The sequence below is a fragment of the Pseudophryne corroboree genome, chromosome 9 (assembly GCF_028390025.1).
Source record: "Pseudophryne corroboree isolate aPseCor3 chromosome 9, aPseCor3.hap2, whole genome shotgun sequence".
NCBI classification, from domain to species: domain Eukaryota; kingdom Metazoa; phylum Chordata; class Amphibia; order Anura; family Myobatrachidae; genus Pseudophryne; species Pseudophryne corroboree.
Genome location: NC_086452.1, coordinates 171,046,189 through 171,067,947, shown reverse-complemented (window position 1 = coordinate 171,067,947; position 21,759 = coordinate 171,046,189). Strand labels below are relative to the sequence as shown.

At 44.0% G+C, this 21,759-nt stretch overlaps 1 protein-coding gene across 2 annotated transcripts in view; it reads right to left on the bottom strand.

The window, feature by feature from the left end:
* LOC134957786 (uncharacterized) overlaps positions 1-21,759 on the bottom strand; it is a 947,589-nt gene that overhangs the window by 739,724 nt on the left and 186,106 nt on the right. For both annotated transcript variants that reach the window (XM_063939953.1, XM_063939952.1), the window contains one exon: positions 12,693-12,740. In XM_063939953.1, the coding sequence (XP_063796023.1) occupies positions 12,693-12,740 (48 nt within the window). The remainder of the gene's footprint in view (positions 1-12,692; positions 12,741-21,759) is intronic.

Genomic DNA, 21,759 nt, shown 5'->3' with positions numbered 1-21,759 from the left:
CAGGGTCAGGACTATATGACTGTGACAGCCCACTGGGTAGATGTATGGACTCCCGCCGCAAGAACAGCAGCGGCGGCACCAGTAGCAGCATCTCGCAAACGCCAACTCTTTCCTAGGCAGGCTACGCTTTGTATCACCGCTTTCCAGAATACGCACACAGCTGAAAACCTCTTACGGCAACTGAGGAAGATCATCGCGGAATGGCTTACCCCAATTGGACTCTCCTGTGGATTTGTGGCATCGGACAACGCCAGCAATATTGTGTGTGCATTAAATATGGGCAAATTCCAGCACGTCCCATGTTTTGCACATACCTTGAATTTGGTGGTGCAGAATTTTTTAAAAAACGACAGGGGCGTGCAAGAGATGCTGTCGGTGGCCAGAAGAATTGCGGGACACTTTCGGCGTACAGGCACCACGTACAGAAGACTGGAGCACCACCAAAAACTACTGAACCTGCCCTGCCATCATCTGAAGCAAGAAGTGGTAACGAGGTGGAATTCAACCCTCTATATGCTTCAGAGGTTGGAGGAGCAGCAAAAGGCCATTCAAGCCTATACAATTGAGCACGATATAGGAGGTGGAATGCACCTGTCTCAAGTGCAGTGGAGAATGATTTCAACGTTGTGCAAGGTTCTGATGCCCTTTGAACTTGCCACACGTGAAGTCAGTTCAGACACTGCCAGCCTGAGTCAGGTCATTCCCCTCATCAGGCTTTTGCAGAAGAAGCTGGAGGCATTGAAGAAGGAGCTAAAAGGGAGCGATTCCGCTAGGCATGTGGGACTTGTGGATGCAGCCCTTAATTCGCTTAACAAGGATTCACGGGTGGTCAATCTGTTGAAATCAGAGCACTACATTTTGGCCACCGTGCTCGATCCTAGATTTAAAGCCTACCTTGGATCTCTCTTTCCGGCAGACACAAGTCTGCTGGGGTTGAAAGACCTGCTGGTGACAAAATTGTCAAGTCAAGCGGAACGCGACCTGTCAACATCTCCTCCTTCACATTCTCCCGCAACTGGGGGTGCGAGGAAAAGGCTCAGAATTCCGAGCCCACCCGCTGGCGGTGATGCAGGGCAGTCTGGAGCGACTGCTGATGCTGACATCTGGTCCGGACTGAAGGACCTGACAACGATTACGGACATGTCGTCTACTGTCACTGCATATGATTCTCTCAACATTGATAGAATGGTGGAGGATTATATGAGTGACCGCATCCAAGTAGGCACGTCACACAGTCCGTACTTATACTGGCAGGAAAAAGAGGCAATTTGGAGGCCCTTGCACAAACTGGCTTTATTCTACCTAAGTTGCCCTCCCACAAGTGTGTACTCCGAAAGAGTGTTTAGTGCCGCCGCTCACCTTGTCAGCAATCGGCGTACGAGGTTACATCCAGAAAATGTGGAGAAGATGATGTTCATTAAAATGAATTATAATCAATTCCTCCGTGGAGACATTGACCAGCAGCAATTGCCTCCACAAAGTACACAGGGAGCTGAGATGGTGGATTCCAGTGGGGACGAATTGATAATCTGTGAGGAGGGGGATGTACACGGTGATATATCGGAGGGTGAAGATGAGGTGGACATCTTGCCTCTGTAGAGCCAGTTTGTGCAAGGAGAGATTAATTGCTTCTTTTTTGGGGGGGGTCCAAACCAACCCGTCATATCAGTCACAGTCGTGTGGCAGACCCTGTCACTGAAATGATGGGTTGGTTAAAGTGTGCATGTCCTGTTTTGTTTATACAACATAAGGGTGGGTGGGAGGGCCCAAGGACAATTCCATCTTGCACCTCTTTTTTCTTTTCTTTTTCTTTGCATCATGTGCTGATTGGGGAGGATTTTTTGGAAGGGACATCCTGCGTGACACTGCAGTGCCACTCCTAAATGGGCCCGGTGTTTGTGTCGGCCACTAGGGTCGCTAATCTTACTCACACAGCTACCTCATTGCGCCTCTTTTTTTCTTTGCGTCATGTGCTGTTTGGGGAGGGTTTTTTGGAAGGGACATCCTGCGTGACACTGCAGTGCCACTCCTAGATGGGCCCGGTGTTTGTGTCGGCCACTAGGGTCGCTAATCTTACTCACACAGCTACCTCATTGCGCCTCTTTTTTTCTTTGCGTCATGTGCTGTTTGGGGAGGGTTTTTTGGAAGGGACATCCTGCGTGACACTGCAGTGCCACTCCTAGATGGGCCCGGTGTTTGTGTCGGCCACTAGGGTCGCTTATCTTACTCACACAGCGACCTCGGTGCAAATTTTAGGACTAAAAATAATATTGTGAGGTGTGAGGTATTCAGAATAGACTGAAAATGAGTGTAAATTATGGTTTTTGAGGTTAATAATACTTTGGGATCAAAATGACCCCCAAATTCTATGATTTAAGCTGTTTTTTAGTGTTTTTTGAAAAAAACACCAGAATACAAAACACACCCGAATCCGACAAAAAAAATTCGGTGAGGTTTTGCCAAAACGCGTTCGAACCCAAAACACGGCCGCGGAACCGAACCCAAAACCAAAACACAAAACCCGAAAAATTTCAGGCGCTCATCTCTAGTAGTTATTTAATCAGAAGATGGTCTGGTGCCTAGCATTCTGTGACATTGGGGCAGATGTACTAAACACTAGAAAGAGATAAACTGGCGAGCTATAAACAACCAATTATCTCCTGTCCATTTTCAAACACAGCTGTGTTTGAATAATGACAGATACAAGCTGATTGGTTGGTAGCTTATTTCTCTCTACTTTATCACTTTTCAAAACTTGTTACCTCTCCCAGACAGTCTGTAACATGGCAGTTAAGAACTAAATGGCTGGTACTTTGTCTCACTACACTATCACTCTTCAAGGCTTAGTACAACCTCCCCCATTGTACCATACCTCCCAACTTTGGAGACAGGGGAGGCGGGACACTCATGCGGCAGAGCAGCGCGTGACCCGGAAAGGGGGCATGGCCTCAGGTAGGAAGGGCGTGGCCTCACGTGCACAGACCCATTTTCCAGCATATTGAGGACGTGCCCAGTGCTCCCCAAGCACCTGGGCAGCCCCCTTCTCACCTCCCAGCAGTGAATAGATGCCGTGTGCATCAAAGGATCTCCCAACTGCCCCCCCCCCCCCTGCCACGGGACACTGCGACCCGCGGGTGGGATAACAGGACAGTGTCCGAATAGCAGGACTGCCCCGCTGGAATCGAGACAGTTGGGAGGTATGATTGTACTGCACCGGTTGTCCATATGTGTCCTCTTCACCAAGTGCTGTGTAGTAAGCACACAAGTATTTAGGGCCTTCTGGATGTGGATCCCATAACCACACCATTGCTTGAGCAGATGAGAGTTGTCATGAGGGGGTGTGCCAGAGGACATCGGATACCCTAGGTGTACCACATCACCAGCAAGTTATGCAATATTAACAGAATAAATTGCTAATGATTAAGATATCTCAGGAGAAGCAGATAATAATAGCAGTTTGGGATAACGAATGCTTTCTCAATACATCATAAAGAAAACAAACCAAGTTTGCCAACATTAGAAAATGGTAACCCTCTGCTGAGAGATGCATGTGACCTTTATAAAGTACGTAAATTGACAAGGGGTAGCCTGAATACAGACACCCTTAAACTAAATGCCATCCGAAAAATAGCTGCCAAGGATTTGTTGTTTAGGAGAAGGAAAGAAATAAAACTTTAAAACTCATTAAGAGACATAGTTTACAAACAAAAAAACCCTCCAGAACCATAAACTACTTCTATTTTTTAAGATCATGCTGTATCAAGTTTAGCATTTCCAGTAGAAAATTTATATACTGTAACTTAAAGAGAGACAAGAGGATTGAAAAAGCAAAATTGCTATTTTTATTATAATGTGCCCTTTTGGGGCTATGCAATAAACTTCACATCACTGACACTAATTATTTTGGCATCTTATTGGAAGTCGAGATTGAAAAAATAAAAGCAGAAATCCAAGAGCTGAGCAAGTCCTTGGCCGAGTTTTCTTCCCTTGTATACTAAATAATTTTATTTACAGCAAAATTAGAATCTGGATGTCAGATCTGGGCCCCTCAGAACAAAATCTTAATAATTAACTGGCAAAACTGAACATGATCATTTCTGACACACCTACACTGGTAATTACTGCTTTCCGGCCATTCGCTAATGTAATTTAATGTATTCATTGCCCTAACACATTAACATAAGTCATATATAGATTCCCATATTTCATGAACAAGCTACAGGGAAAAAACATAACCCACACAAGAGCAAAATACCCACCTTTTTGTAGGAAAAAGAAATGCAAATCACTACCCAGAGAGAAAACTAAATGAAGATTAAAATGGGGCTATGCTAGTATATTTGACATATACTTTTGGCACTCATTGATTTAATTGGCTGTGGGGCACCACAACAGTTGGAATGCTTGTGCCATAAAAAAGGAAGGTTTATAGATATTTTGGTGGTTAAAAGACAACTGGGGTTAAAAACTAAAAATACAGTGCAAAAAAGAAAATCATAACACCTCTATCATGATAGATTTGTATACAGGGTCTTAAAAGGGTGATGTCCCGCCCTGAGGAAGCACACGCTCGAACATATGATGACGCAACAAGAGAGGGAGGCTGACAGGACCAGGAAGGAACTGAGAGGCCGGAACGTTCTAAGGACACTTCAGGTGGCTCTGTGGTGTTGACTGGAGCATAAGCATGATGTTCTAGTTGGCTCTCTAGCTGCAGGGACTCTGTAAACTGTAAACTGGTACCACAGTGGAGTGACAGTATACCTTATTGGCACTGTGTGGCAACCCCATTTGCCCACCCTTAGTTAAGGCCCTGATTGGATATTTCTATAATTTCTCACTCATCCCATGGCCTTGCCCACTGGCTGAGTCAGCTGAATGTTGCCATGTGTTGGGCTAAGCAGCTTAAGAGATTTCTCTGGTGCTTATTCTTCTTTTCTTCCCGTCCTCTTCATAGTTTTCCTGTTGCTATGGTGATGAACTACCATTTTCTTATGTATTTTTCAATTTCATTAAGAGCATGGTAAAGCTACTGTAAATAAAGTTCAATTATAAGATCAATTGCATGAATGTAAAACACCAAATTATTTCTCCTTACATTTTGGGGTATCAGATTAGAATATGGGGTGTGGCTGCGGCATGCCATTCTCCAGTGTCAGTAGAACATCTTGACTTCTTTTTGGCCTTCACCCATAGGAGTGCATTTCTAAGCTCTATCCACCGGGAGTGCTATCTACTCTCCTGGGAATCTGGAAGCACTCCCCAAAAATCAAGGCAAGACTTTCATTACCTTACTATTGCACATTTTGGGAAACTGCAATGTCATAAAGTAAGTTTAAAACACACAAGAGTAACACAAATAGAAAATGAATTACAGGTGAAGTGACATTGGATGGTCTTTAAAGATAGAAGTAAGGGCAAACTTAAGAGAAAGTGGAAATTAATATATATTATTAAAGATATAAATATAGTTATACTTGTATTACTATACAAGAGAGCGCAAGATAATGAGCCAATAGAAACGATTTATTAAAATATAAAAAATATTAATCATATAAAAACAACAATGTTGCTAAATATATAGAGCATAATAGTCCACTGACCATCACTGATAATCTGTCAATAAAACCATATTGTCCCATATGATTTGAGATGAAATGTCCAATTATTTCTTACGGACAAGGATTGAATATTGGTATATGAAGTATCCCACTTCAGACTCTATATTGAAAAGCAGAAACACAGTGATTTGAAGGTACCTCTGCAAAAAATGCGTGATCACATATGCATGCTTGTTGTACTTATTTGAAAGCCGCCTGAAAGGAGTATAGCTTTAAAGTCTCCTAGCCAGCGTCCTGCTTCTCTTTTCAACCCCCACACACACACATCCGTCCAGACGGCTGAACGCTCACCGCAATTACAATGATGATGCAGAAGCCGTATCCTATGGCATAACGAAAACCGGACAGTGCGGGAGCAGCAGTGTAGAGACGATGGCAGGTCCCAAGTGTGACAGTGTGCGGACGTTGGTAGGTCCCAGGTGGGGGGGGGGAGCAGACGTGGCTCAATTGTAGCGGAGACGATCGGCTGTGCACCTAAAATCAGGTGTGCAGAGGCGGTCAGGAACGTGGAAAATGTCCCCTATTCTGATGAAACCGACTGCCCTTAGGTCGGAGAAACGCGTTAATTAGGGCTGGAGCTACATTTTCCACGTTCCTGACCGCCTCTGCACACCTGATTTCAGGTGCACAGCCGATCGTCTCCGCTGCAATTGAGCCACGTCTGCTTCCCCCCCCCCCCCCCCGGGACCTGCCAACGTCCGCACACTGTCACACTTGTGACCTGCCATCGTCTCTACACTGCTGCTCCCGCACTGTCCGGTTTTCCTTGTGCCATAGGATACGGCTTCTGCATCATCATTTTAATTGCGGTGAGCGTTCAGCCGTCTGGACGGATGTGTGTGTGTGGGGGTTGAAAAGAGAAGCAGGACGCTGGCTAGGAGACTTTAAAGCTATACTCCTTTCAGGCGGCTTTCAAATAAGTACAACAAGCATGCATATGTGATCACGCATTTTTTGCAGAGGTACCTTCAAATCACTGTGTTTCTGCTTTTCAATATAGAGTCTGAAGTGGGATACTTCATATACCAATATTCAATCCTTGTCCGTAAGAAATAATTGGACATTTCATCTCAAATCATATGGGACAATATGGTTTTATTGACAGATTATCAGTGATGGGCAGTGGACTATTATGCTCTATATATTTAGCAACATTGTTGTTTTTATATGATTAATATTTTTTATATTTTAATAAATCGTTTCTATTGGCTCATTATCTTGCGCTCTCTTGTATAGTAATATAAGTACAGGTTGAGTATCCCTTATCCAAAATGCTTTGGACCAGAGGAATTTTGGATATCGGATTTTTCTGTATTTTGGAATAATTGCATACCATAATGAGATATCATGGTGATGGGACCTAAATCTAAGCACAGAATGCATTTATGTTACATATATACCTTATACACACAGCCTGAAGGTAATTTTAGCCAATAATTTTTATAACTTTGTGCATTAAACAAAGTGTCTACATTCACACAATTCATTTAGGTTTCATATACACCTTATATACACAGCCTGAAGGTCATTTAATACAGTATTTTTAATAACTTTGTGTATTAAACAAAGTTTGTGTACATTGAGCCATCAAAAAACAAAGGTTTCACTATCTCACTCTCACTCAAAAAAGTCCGTATTTCGGAATATTTGGATATGGGATACTCAACCTGTATAACTATATTTATATCTATAATAATATATATTGTGTATTTGGGTGATTACAGATACCCCGCATGGGAGCTGCAGTTTATATGAAACTATACTAGTGTGAATTTTTATAATTTGGTTATAACTTCACCATAGCGCCTGTATTGATTTTGCTTTATTAGTAATATCAATATTATTTGTACATAAAGTGGAAATTAAAACATTTAGCCTCCCTGCACATTAAGTGTAGCACTTCTAGTCACGCCATGCGTGACTTCGTAGCGCAGTGCAACTTTTTCATTTGAAATGTATCTTATTCTTAAAATGATGTGGATAGGATGCACATTAAAATATGTAGCATTAATATATTCTGTGTGCAATTGTGGCTGTATCTGCATATGAAATGCTACGCTACAGATGAAAACACTAGCTTATTTTGTATGCAGATACAGATGCGGTCGGGCACACAGAATATGAGCATGCTGCATTTCATTTAAATCAGCAGAGTATACTTGTGCATCTTATTCACATAGCGATGTGAATCATAGGCGCCGATTCCGGGCCTGAGCACCCATGGACTGCAAGGAGCACCCACGGAACCAGTCACTGCCCCAGTAGAGATAGCCGCCGCTGCCCCTGCAGCCCCCGCAGTAGATTGAGATGCGCTGGGGGCTAGGGAAGCGCTTCTGTACCATAGCAATGTAAAAAAAAAAAACCCAACAATGGCCGCCGCCAAGGAGGAGACAGATGCTAAAGGTCACATTTGACCTCTAGCGCCTGTCTCCGCAGCAGCAGGCATTTTAAGAGGGTGTTTTTTTACACTGCTATGGTACAGAAGTGCTTCCGCAGCCCCCAGCACTTCTCAAGCTACTGCAGGGGGTAGCAGTAACCACTGATGCCTGCACCCACCCTCCCTTACTTTACTGGGGCAGCGGCCAGGAGATACCTGGCAACACGCAGGAAACCCCTGGAAATGCACAGGAGACCCCTAGCAAGGTGCATGAAACCCCTAGCAACACACAGGAGACTCCTAGCAATGTGCATGAAACCCTTGGCAACGCACAGGAGACCCCTAGCAATGTAAGTGGCATTATTGTATGTGGGCATAAAATGGTGTCAGGGCCATAACTGTGTGTATCATAATATGTAATTGGCGTTACAGTGTGTGGCATAACGCATAATGGGTGTTATGGTGTGTGGCAGAATGTGTAATAGACATTACAGTGTGTGGCATATTGCGTAATGGGCATTACGGTATGTGGCATATTGCGTAATAGGCATTACGGTGTGTGGCATAATGTGTAATGGGCATTAGTCACTGCTGCGATCACCTGTTTATTCCCGCTGCCGCCTCCCACTGTGTACCCACCAGCAAAAATATAACATTTGCACCTATGATGTGAATAAGATGCATTTGCAAAAAAAAAAAAAAAAGATGCTCAATACTAACAGAGTTGCACAGGACCTGTCAGCTCACTAACGCCATGCATCTCCCACTGCATGGCGTATTGAGGCAATACATATGAGGACACATCTGTATGCAGTTTTTTCACTTTTTCCGCCATGCACATTGTCAGGTTGCCCACGAATCCAGAAATGTGCACACTGAAACACACTTAGACACCATGTTGACATTCTAAAGTCAACATTAAGGTGTCAACAGGCTCAATATCAACCATGTGACCAGATCCAACACATGCTACTCTACTTGTGCATATCAAAAAGGAAAAATATATTTTTACTGAAAAAGGGAGTGTCAGATGGCAGTACTTCTGCATACTGCAGCTGCAATAATGAAAAGGACAGATTCATTAATTTAACTAAATAAAAATGTATATAAACAGTCATTAATACAGTGCACAGACTAGTGATAAAATCAATTGGATCTTTAACTTGAAACATTAGTGCATAACAGCAAGATCATTTCCAAATAGATTACATAAAACATATAGTCAGAGCTACTGTACTTCATACACCTAGTGAGTACTGTAAACCCCAAATTTATACTTGCTGGAAATCTAAGTCCTCCAGTCACATGATTAGTACACGCATGCAAAATGCTGTAGGTGCAATATCGCAAATGGCACACTAGCCAATTATTTCCACATAGAAGAAGGTAAAGTTAATTTATGCTAACTTGGGGCCTGATTCATAACCAATTGCAAATTGGATATTGCGTGCAAGTGAGCAAACGCATTGCGCATGCGAAGGTCAAAATGCGATTGCCTTGCGTTTGCAGCCTAATAGTAAAGTAAGCGCATTTTGATTGACAGGAAGTGACCGTTTGTGGGTGGTAACATGGCATTTGTGGGGAGTGGTTGGGAAAACTCAGGCGTGTCATGACTATTTTCGGGCGAGTATCTATCATCATCTGTGAACGTTCAAAAACATGGCGCCCGGTGCAACTGCATTCTCATTACTTTAAGTATGCTGGGGTCAGCTGCAAATGTCAATGGTGTCCTGTTTTTGTATATGCATTGTGAATCTGCCAATGCCTACGAAGATTTGTGAATGCCTCTGCGGGCATCTTTTATCCTTTCTGGGTGGCTCTTCACATGCAAGAGCAGATTTGTGAACATCACTATCTTAGCCTCAATAGCGACCCATAATGAATTAGGCCCATGGACTGCATTGTATACTGTAGCATTGGCAGTTACAGCTTTTTATAAATAGTATGGCTTTTCTGCAATATAGCATCATCACAAAACAATATACTGTCTGTAAGCAATTTGATTAAGAACCTCCTAATTTTGCAACTTAATAGGAAAGTTAAGACATACAATTGAAGCAATACCCAAATCCACAAGTTACCAAAGATGCACACACTGGATATTTTGAGAGTTTGTAGTTTTGCGGATTTCTGCATACAGTGCTCATAAATTTCTAACTTCTATGCATATTAGGCAATATAACACATGACTTATATCAACTCATTTATACCATTCTTACAAGCAGAGCCGGCCTTAACCATTATAATGCCCTAGGCAAGATTTTGGCTGGTGTCCCCTAGCACCGCCGCTAGTTCTGCAGGAGATGCCTGGCATGAGTCAGCTGGCAGCTCTGCTAACGTCGGGCGCCTTTTGTTTATGAAAATGCATCTTATTTGCATTACTATGTGGCTAGCATGCACAAGCAGCTTCTGTTGGTTAAAATGATATGCAGCATGCCTATATTCTGTGTGTGACTGTGACTGTATCTGCATACAAAATGTTACATTACAGTGATTTCCAGGAATACACTGCAATATAGCATTTCGAATGCAGATACAGCCGCAGTTACACATACAATATAGGCATGCCGCATATCATTTTAATCAGAAGCTGCTGGTGCCCCCTAAGCATACCAAATGCCCTAGGCATTTGCCTAGTTTGCCTATGCCTAAGGCCGGCTCTGCTTACAAGCATTTTACCTGGGCCACATGGGAGATGCTGGAGGGGGAAGCCCAGGAGGAAGGTGCAGGAGGTGCGGTGCAGTGAATTGCATCATCACAGCTCCACCCATTACTGTGCATGGCTGTGAATCACATCCACAAGCCCCCTAAGCCTGGACCACAGACTTCTCTGGAAGAGTGGGTGTGATGTGGCAGACTAGCCTATTCTTTATCTATTCCGAGAGTGCTCACTGAAATTCTGGAGTCACCCGTACATTCCGGGTGAGTATGCAAGTATGATATATACTTCTCAGCTAGCACCATCAAAACATGTTAATACCTTTGAATACCTTCTGCAGTTAACATTCACCTTAAGGCTAAACCATTAGCTCAATACCACTCCTTACAGATCTGTCTGCCAGATGTCTTATTTATGATCTCCACCAAACAATCACTATTGCATAGTTACACAATTCCAAACACATCAGATCATTATATGAATTCTCGTAACAATGCACAACAATTAGCCAGCATATTAGAGTGAACATAACAATTTTAAAGTCCTTTGACAGCATTGCAGTTTTTATCACCTGACAGCAAAGTTGGTCTTTCAAAAGAAAAATAGTTAAAATGATTAAAACCCTTACAGTTAGAAAATCCACAGCGAGTCTCTGTTATAGGGAGGGATGTAACAAAGTCAGAGTTTGGCGGCCAGACTTTTTTTTATTAAAGGGGCAATCATTTACAAGGTTACACCAAGCCTTGTAAAGGATTGCCCCTTTAAAAAAAAAACGTCCAAGTTCAGCCGTCATCTTCCACGCACGTCAAACTTTGACTTCATTACATCCCGGCCATGAAAAAAATTCACAAATCTGACTTTATTAATGTGAGAATATGCATAATTATCTGAATTGGGATGCATGGTGATGAGAATGTATAATGTAACATACAGGGCACACAGTCTGACAAACTGTAACCAAAAATACTTAGGGAACCATCAATGACCTATCAGTGTTGTGCCCTATAATATCCATATCGCTACTATTTGCGGGTATATCTGATGATTTTTCAGGGAAATTGAACAAGAAAATCAGACAGTGGCACTTGATGAATTGCCCTACACTGTAGTCCTCTTGCTGTTACTTTACTTAACACAGGAGAGGTCTCATATCTCATGCATTAGGTATTTTGTAAACCATACAGAATGCTCCTGGTTTTTATGCTTAATAAATAGACTCCTGAGGATAATATAATATAATACACTATTGTACGCAATAGATGCTGGTTCCATTTCACTTCATGCTCATTAGGAATGACTTCACGCTCATTTGGAGATCACTTAAAGCTCTTTTTTTTTTTACTTTTCTTTTCTTTTAAGTACAATAGGATGGACTGTAGTATTGTAAGTTGACGCTTAGAGTGTTACTAATTGATCTGTCCATCCGTTGTGTAATAAAGTCATAAAGGTGCCCTGGTACTTCTTTGTTAATTCCTCTGCAGCTGCTCTATTCTTTGTTTAATGAAAAATGCGTAATGACTGTGTGCTGGCAAAAAAATATTATCTTTACAATTCCCATTTACATATTTGTTTTCAGGTTATGAACATTTTCAACATGTTCATTATAATTTTAGCCCCACCCACAATGAAACCATACACTTTACCCCCTTCCACACCCATTCTGTTTCTGCTAACGGGCGTTGTATAATCATTTCAGCTCGCTACCCCCGGAGTAGTGAGGGAGTCTAACCCTTTACGCAGCTAAACCCGATTACTATGGGCGCGATAACGGAGAACCCTTTAGAAAGGAAATTGGGCTTGATATATCATTTGAATACTACCCTGTGTGTGACCACTCCCACTAAAGTCCTGCAGTGCACTTGGCATACAGCAATGCACTCAGCTTCATCATGAATTCCCTACCAAAGTAAAAATGTCTGGGTTTTACACCACTTCTGTAATAGAAAAGGTTAAAAAAAAAAGGAACCACATACCAAAGAACAAAGGAAACTATATACTAAAATAAATGCTAGAAACAAAAGTCACACTCACTTACCTTAGCTGTACATGCGCTGCATCTATACCGATTGTCATTACCTGATCCCTGTTTAAAGGGAAGAATAAAGATGGGTTTGTAAAAACATTTGAATAAGGAGAATACAAAAATATTAATTTTTTCTTCTGGCAGCATAAAATAATCGACTAGCCAAAGAAATAATGAGAAATGAATGTTTTATTATTTCAAAATCTGGTTCCCATTTGACAATTGGCACTTTTGTTGCATTTTTTATTTCCATTTTCTAAAAATGGTTTAGAAGCTACTCCCCGAGTCAACATACTGTAGTTACAGTTCATAACAGTCCAGTATGAACGAGAATCTGAAACGTTTAGAGACACATGACTCTTCCTTAATACACTTATTTTGTTTGTACTTGTTCATCCCAGCAACTTGGAGCTTGCAGAATTCTGATGCTATTGGTTTCAGTAAACGTGTTTTCCATTTTCTTTGTTTTAAATGTTTACATTTCCAAAATTACTTAAAATTAATTTAGGAGAGGCTTGTTATTCTACAGTCTGTGCCAGTGTCTGAAACACTAGCTCCCCTTTGGTTTTCAGTGCAGTAACTGGATAGCCTTAGCACAGCAACTCAGGATTTCAGAAGTCATCGTATTTTGGGACGGTTCATGGTTATTTTTTATTATTAGATTAACAGATATATATATAGCTTCTACCTATTACAAGGCGCTTTACATAGAATATAGACACTACTGCTTGTTCCGTCAGGATCAAAAAAGTATCGCTCAGGAGAATGGAGGGTCTAACCCAAAGCAACTCCATGCATGAAGCAACCTGTAAAATCCAAAAGAGTAATTGCTAATACAGGTTGAGTATCTCTTATCCAAAATGCTTGGGACCGGAGGTATTTTGGATATGGGATTTTTCCGTATTTTGGAATAATTGCATACCATAATGAGATATCATGGTGATGGGACCCAAGTCTAAGCACAGAATGTATTTATGTCTCATATACACCTTATACACACAGCCTGAAGGTAATTTTAGCTAATATTTTTAATAACTGTGCATTAAACAAAGTTTATGTACATATACACAATTCATTTATGTTTCATATACACCTTATACACACAACCTGAAGGTCATTTAATACAATATTTTTAATAACTTTGTGTATTAAACAAAGTTTGTGTACATTGAGCCATCAGAAAACAAAGGTTTCACTATCTCACTCTCCCTCAAAAAGTCCGTATTTCGGAATATTCCGTATTTCGGAATATTTGGATATGGGATACTCAACCTGTAATAGTAGCTGAACCTGAAAATGAATTCATGTGGATCGAATTCCATCTCTCCCTTGTCATCAGGCGTCATTTCAAACAGGACAGTGTAGGGAGAGGCTGTGGGCTTTAGTTGGTCTTAACAAAAAAATGCCATTAGGATGCAATTAAGAGGAGAGAGAGTTGTAGTAGGCAGATGGAGTAGGTGGGAAGAGTGACTGCAGGCATGTTTGTAAGTGTGTACTGCAGAGGTTCCCAAACTGTGTGCCGTGGTTCCCTGGGGTGCCTCGGGACACTTGCAGGGGTGCCCTGGGTTGGTGGTCCAGGTCCAATTCAAATTATTCATGGTCAATATAATTGGCAAAACCAGTGCTGGTGGCTGCCAGTCATAAAATATGTGGTCAAACAGAAGCAAATCTTGTCCCTCACCACACAACTGACCCTAAGGATGACATATAAACTAGAGATGAGCGGGTTCGGTTTCTCTGAATCCGAACCCGCCCGAACTTCATGTTTTTTTACACGGGTCCGAGCGACTCGGATCTTCCCGCCTTGCTCGGTTAACCCGAGCGCGCCCGAACGTCATCATCACACTGTCGGATTCTCGCGAGGCTCGGATTCTATCGCGAGACTCGGATTCTATATAAGGAGCAGCGCGTCGCGGCCATTTTCACACGTGCATTGAGATTGATAGGGAGAGGACGTGGCTGGCGTCCTCTCCGTTTAGAAATTAAAATAGATAGGAGAGTGAGAGTGAGACACTTCATTTACTTACTGGAGCTTAGGAGGAGTTATACTAGTGACTGATGACCAGTGACCTGACCACCAGTGCAGTTTTATAATTTATTATTATTTAATAATCCGTTCTGTTCTTGTTCTCTGCCTGAAAAAAACGATACACAGTGACTCAGTCACACTCACATACCATATCTGTGCTCAGCCCAGTGTGCTGCATCATCTATGTATAATATCTGACTGTGCTCACACAGCTTAATTGTGGGGGAGACTGGGGAGCAGTTATAGGTTATAGCAGGAGCCAGGAGTACATATTAAACAGTGCACACTTTTGCTGCCAGAGTGCCACTACCAGTGTGACTGACCACTGACCACTGTGACCAGTGACCTGACCACACTGACCACCAGTATAGTATATTGTGATTGAATGTCTGCCTGAAAAAGTACACTCGTCGTGTGACTTGTGTGGTGTTTTTTTATTCTATAAAAATTAAAAAACTCATTCTGCTGACAGACAGTGTCCACTCCAGCAGGTCCGTCATTATATAATATATACCTGTCCGGCTGCAGTAGTGATATATATATATATTTTTTATATCATTATTTATCATCCAGTCTACTAGCAGCAGACACAGTACGGTAGTTCACGGCTGTAGCTACCTCTGTGTCGGCACTCGGCAGTCCATCCATAATTGTATACCACCTACCCGTGGTTTTTTTTTTTCTTTCTTCTTTATACATACTACATCTCATTATCAACCAGTCTATATTAGCAGCAGACACAGTACGGTAGTTCACGGCTGTAGCTACCTCTGTGTCGGCACTCGGCAGTCCATCCATAATTGTATACCACCTACCCGAGGTTTTTTTTTTCTTTCTTCTTTATACATACATACTACATCTCATTATCATCCAGTCTATATTAGCAGCAGACACAGTACAGTACGGTAGTCCACGGCTGTAGCTACCTCTGTGTCGGCACTCGGCAGTCCATCCATAATTGTATACCACCTACCCGTGGTTTTTTTTTCTTTCTTCTTTATACATACTACATCTCATTATCATCCAGTCTATATTAGCAGCAGACACAGTACAGTATGGTAGTCCAAAGCTGTAGCTACCTCTGTGTCGGCACTCGGCAGTCCATCCATAATTGTATACCACCTACCCGTGGTTTTTTTTTTCTTTCTTCTTTATACATACTACATCTCATTATCAACCAGTCTATATTAGCAGCAGACACAGTACAGTACGGTAGTCCACGGCTGTAGCTACCTCTGTGTCGGCACTCGGCAGTCCATCCATAATTGTATACCACCTACCCGTGGTTTTTTTTTTCTTTCTTCTTTATACATACTACATCTCATTATCATCCAGTCTATATTAGCAGCAGACACAGTACAGTACGGTAGTCCACGGCTGTAGCTACCTCTGTGTCGGCACTCGGCAGTCCATCCATAATTGTATACCACCTACCCGTGGTTTTTTTTTTCTTTCTTCTTTATACATACTACATCTCATTATCATCCAGTCTATATTAGCAGCAGACACAGTACAGTACGGTAGTCCACGGCTGTAGCTACCTCTGTGTCGGCACTCGGCAGTCCATCCATAAGTATACTAGTATCCATCCATCTCCATTGTTTACCTGAGGTGCCTTTTAGTTGTGCCTATTAAAATATGGAGAACAAAAATGTTGAGGTTCCAAAATTAGGGAAAGATCAAGATCCACTTCCACCTCGTGCTGAAGCTGCTGCCACTAGTCATGGCCGAGACGATGAAATGCCAGCAACGTCGTCTGCCAAGGCCGATGCCCAATGTCATAGTACAGAGCATGTCAAATCCAAAACACCAAATATCAGTAAAAAAAGGACTCCAAAACCTAAAATAAAATTGTCGGAGAAGCGTAAACTTGCCAATATGCCATTTACCACACGGAGTGGCAAGGAACGGCTGAGGCCCTGGCCTATGTTCATGGCTAGTGGTTCAGCTTCACATGAGGATGGAAGCACTCAGCCTCTCGCTAGAAAACTGAAAAGACTCAAGCTGGCAAAAGCACCGCAAAGAACTGTGCGTTCTTCGAAATCCCAAATCCACAAGGAGAGTCCAATTGTGTCGGTTGCGATGCCTGACCTTCCCAACACTGGACGTGAAGAGCATGCGCCTTCCACCATTTGCACGCCCCCTGCAAGTGCTGGAAGGAGCACCCGCAGTCCAGTTCCTGATAGTCAGATTGAAGATGTCAGTGTTGAAGTACACCAGGATGAGGAGGATATGGGTGTTGCTGGCGCTGGGGAGGAAATTGACCAGGAGGATTCTGATGGTGAGGTGGTTTGTTTAAGTCAGGCACCCGGGGAGACACCTGTTGTCCGTGGGAGGAATATGGCCGTTGACATGCCTGGTGAAAATACCAAAAAAATCAGCTCTTCAGTGTGGAGGTATTTCAACAGAAAAGCGGACAACAGGTGTCAAGCCGTGTGTTGCCTTTGTCAAGCTGTAATAAGTAGGGGTAAGGACGTTAACCACCTCGGAACATCCTACCTTATACGTCACCTGCAGCGCATTCATAATAAGTCAGTGACAAGTTCAAAAACTTTGGGCGACAGCGGAAGCAGTCCACTGACCAGTAAATCCCTTCCTCTTGTAACCAAGCTCACGCAAACCACCCCACCAACTCCCTCAGTGTCAATTTCCTCCTTCCCCAGGAATGCCAATAGTCCTGCAGGCCATGTCACTGGCAATTCTGACGAGTCCTTTCCTGCCTGGGATTCCTCCGATGCATCCTTGCGTGTAACGCCTACTACTGCTGGCGCTGCTGTTGTTGCTGCTGGGAGTCGATGGTCATCCCAAAGGGGAAGTCGTAAGCCCACTTGTACTACTTCCAGTAAGCAATTGACTGTCCAACAGTCCTTTGCGAGGAAGATGAAATATCACAGCAGTCATCCTGCTGCAAAGCGGATAACTGAGGCCTTGACAACTATGTTGGTGTTAGACGTGCGTCCGGTATCCGCCGTTAGTTCACAGGGAACTAGACAATTTATTGAGGCAGTGTGCCCCCGTTACCAAATACCATCTAGGTTCCACTTCTCAAGGCAGGCGATACCGAGAATGTACACGGACGTCAGAAAAAGACTCACCAGTGTCCTAAAAAATGCAGTTGTACCCAATGTCCACTTAACCACGGACATGTGGACAAGTGGAGCAGGGCAGGGTCAGGACTATATGACTGTGACAGCCCACTGGGTAGATGTATGGACTCCCGCCGCAAGAACAGCAGCGGCGGCACCAGTAGCAGCATCTCGCAAACGCCAACTCTTTCCTAGGCAGGCTACGCTTTGTATCACCGCTTTCCAGAATACGCACACAGCTGAAAACCTCTTACGGCAACTGAGGAAGATCATCGCAGAATGGCTTACCCCAATTGGATTCTCCTGTGGATTTGTGGCATCGGACAACGCCAGCAATATTGTGTGTGCATTAAATATGGGCAAATTCCAGCACGTCTCATGTTTCTCTATCGTCCTAAGTGGATGCTGGGGTTCCTGAAAGGACCATGGGGAATAGCGGCTCCGCAGGAGACAGGGCACAAAAAAGTAAAGCTTTACTAGGTCAGGTGGTGTGCACTGGCTCCTCCCCCTATGACCCTCCTCCAGACTCCAGTTAGATTTTGTGCCCGAACGAGAAGGGTGCAATCTAGGTGGCTCTCCTAAAGAGCTGCTTAGAGAAAGTTTAGTTTAGGTTTTTTTTCTTTACAGTGAGTCCTGCTGGCAACAGGATCACTGCAACGTGGGACTTAGGGGGAAAGTAGTAAACTCACCTGCATGCAGAGTGGATTTGCTGCTTGGCTACTGGACACCATTAGCTCCAGAGGGATCGAACACAGGCCCAGCCGTGGAGTCCGGTCCCGGAGCCGCGCCGCCGACCCCCTTGCAGATGCTGAAGCGTGAAGAGGTCCGGAAACCGGCGGCTGAAGACTCCTCAGTCTTCATAAGGTAGCGCACAGCACTGCAGCTGTGCGCCATTTTCCTCTCAGCACACTTCACTGGGCAGTCACTGAGGGTGCAGAGCGCTGGGGGGGGGCGCTCTGAGAGGCAAATATAAACCTTATACAAGGCTAAAAATACCTCACATATAGCCCATAGGGGCTATATGGAGATATTTAACCCCTGCCTGACTGGAAAAATAGCGGGAGAAGAACCCGCCGAAAAAGGGGCGGGGCCTATCTCCTCAGCACACGGCGCCATTTTCTGTCACAGCTCCGCTGGTCAGAACGGCTCCCAGGTCTCTCCCCTGCACTGCACTACAGAAACAGGGTAAAACAGAGAGGGGGGGCACATTAATGGCTATATATATATATATTAAAGCAGCTATAAGGGAGCACTTAATATAAGGATATCCCTTGTATATATAGCGCTTTGTGGTGTGTGCTGGCAGACTCTCCCTCTGTCTCCCCAAAAGGGCTAGTGGGTCCTGTCTTCATTAGAGCATTCCCTGTGAGTTTGCGGTGTGTGTCGGTACGTGGTGTCGACATGTATGAGGACGATATTGGTGTGGAGGCGGAGCAATTGCCAAATATGCAGATGTCACCCCCCAGGGGGTCGACACCAGAATGGATGCCTTTATTTGTGGAATTACGTGATGGTTTATCTTCCCTTAAACAGTCAGTTGAGGACATGAGGCGGCCGGACAATCAATTAATGCCTGTCCAGGCGCCTCAAACACCGTCAGGGGCTGTAAAACGCCCTTTGCCTCAGTCGGTCGACACAGACCCAGACACGGGCACTGATTCCAGTGACGACGGTAGAAATTCAAACGTATTTTCCAGTAGGGCCACACGTTATATGATTTTGGCAATGAAGGAGACGTTACATTTAGCTGATACTACAGATACCGTAAAACAGGGTATTATGTATGGTGTGAAAAAACTACAAACAGTTTTTCCTGAATCAGAAGAATTAAATGACGTGTGTGATGAAGCGTGGGTTGCTCCTGATAAAAAGTTGATAATTTCAAAAAAGTTATTGGCATTATACCCTTTCCCGCCAGAGGTTAGGGCGCGCTGGGAAACACCCCCTAAGGTGGACAAGGCGCTCACACGCTTATCCAAACAAGTGGCGTTACCCTCTCCTGAGACGGCCGCACTTAAGGATCCATCAGATAGAAAGATGGAAGTTATTCAAAAGAATATATACACACATGCAGGTGTTATACTACGACCAGCTATAGCAACTGCCTGGATGTGCAGTGCTGGAGTAGTTTGGTCAGAATCCCTGATTGAAAATATTGATACCCTAGATAGGGACAATGTTTTACTGTCGTTAGAACAAATAAAGGATGCATTTATCTATATGCGTGATGCACAGAGGGATATTTGCACACTGGCATCTCGGGTGAGTGCTATGTCCATTTCAGCCAGAAGAGCCTTATGGACACGACAGTGGACAGGCGATGCGGATTCAAAACGTCACATGGAGGTTTTGCCGTATAAAGGGGAGGAGTTATTTGGAGTTGGTCTATCAGACTTGGTGGCCACGGCTACTGCCGGGAAATCCACTTTTTTACCTCAAGTCACTCCCCAACAGAGAAAGGCACCGACCTTTCAACCGCAGCCTTTTCGCTCCTACAAAAATAAGAGAGCAAAGGGCTTGTCGTACCTGCCACGAGGCAGAGGAAGAGGGAAGAGACACCAACAGGCAGCTCCTTCCCAGGAACAGAAGCCCTCCCCGGCTCCTGCAAAAACCTCAGCATGACGCTGGGGCCTCTCAAGCGGACTCGGGGACAGTGGGGGGCCGTCTCAAAAATTACAGCGCGCAGTGGGCTCACTCGCAGGTAGACCCCTGGATCCTGCAGATAATATCTCAGGGGTACAGGTTGGAATTAGAGACGGATCCTCCTCATCGTTTCCTGAAGTCTGCCTTACCAACCGTCTCTTCCGAAAGGGAGAGGGTGTTGGAAGCCATTCACAAGCTGTACGCTCAGCAGGTGATAGTCAAAGTACCCCTATTACAACAAGGAAAGGGGTATTATTCCACTCTATTTGTGGTACCGAAGCCGGATGGCTCGGTAAGGCCTATTCTAAATCTGAAGTCCTTGAACCTCTACATAAAAAAGTTCAAGTTCAAGATGGAGTCACTCAGAGCAGTGATAGCGAACCTGGAAGAAGGGGACTTTATGGTATCCTTGGACATCAAGGATGCGTATCTACACGTTCCGATTTACCCCGCACACCAGGGGTACCTCAGGTTCATTGTTCAAAACTGTCACTATCAGTTTCAGACGCTGCCGTTCGGATTGTCCACGGCGCCTCGGGTCTTTACCAAGGTAATGGCCGAGATGATGATTCTTCTTCGAAGAAAAGGCGTATTAGTTATCCCATACTTGGACGATCTCCTAATAAGGGCAAGGTCCAGAGAACAGCTGGAGACAGCTTTAGCACTATCTCAAGAGGTGCTAAGACAACACGGGTGGATTCTGAATATTCCAAAATCCCATTTAATCCCGACAACTCGTCTGCTGTTCCTAGGAATGATTCTGGACACGGTTCAGAAAAAGGTTTTCCTTCCAGAGGAAAAAGCCAAGGAGTTATCCGATCTGGTCAGGAACCTCCTAAAACCAGGAAAAGTGTCAGTACATCAATGCACAAGAGTCCTGGGAAAAATGGTGGCTTCTTACGAAGCAATTCCATTCGGCAGATTCCATGCAAGAATATTCCAAAGGGATCTGTTGGACAAATGGTCAGGGTCGCATCTGCAGATGCACCTGCGAATAACCCTGTCACCAAAGACAAGGGTGTCACTTCTGTGGTGGTTGCAGAAGGCTCACCTATTAGAAGGCCGCAGATTCGGCATTCAGGATTGGATCCTGGTGACCACGGACGCCAGCCTGAGAGGCTGGGGAGCAGTCACACAAGGAAGAAACTTCCAGGGAGTATGGACGAGTCTGGAAAAGTCTCTTCACATAAACATTCTGGAACTAAGAGCAATCTACAATGCTCTAAGCCAGGCGGAACTTCTCCTGCAAGGAAAGCCGGTGTTGATTCAGTCGGACAACATCACGGCGGTCGCCCATGTAAACAGGCAGGGCGGCACAAGA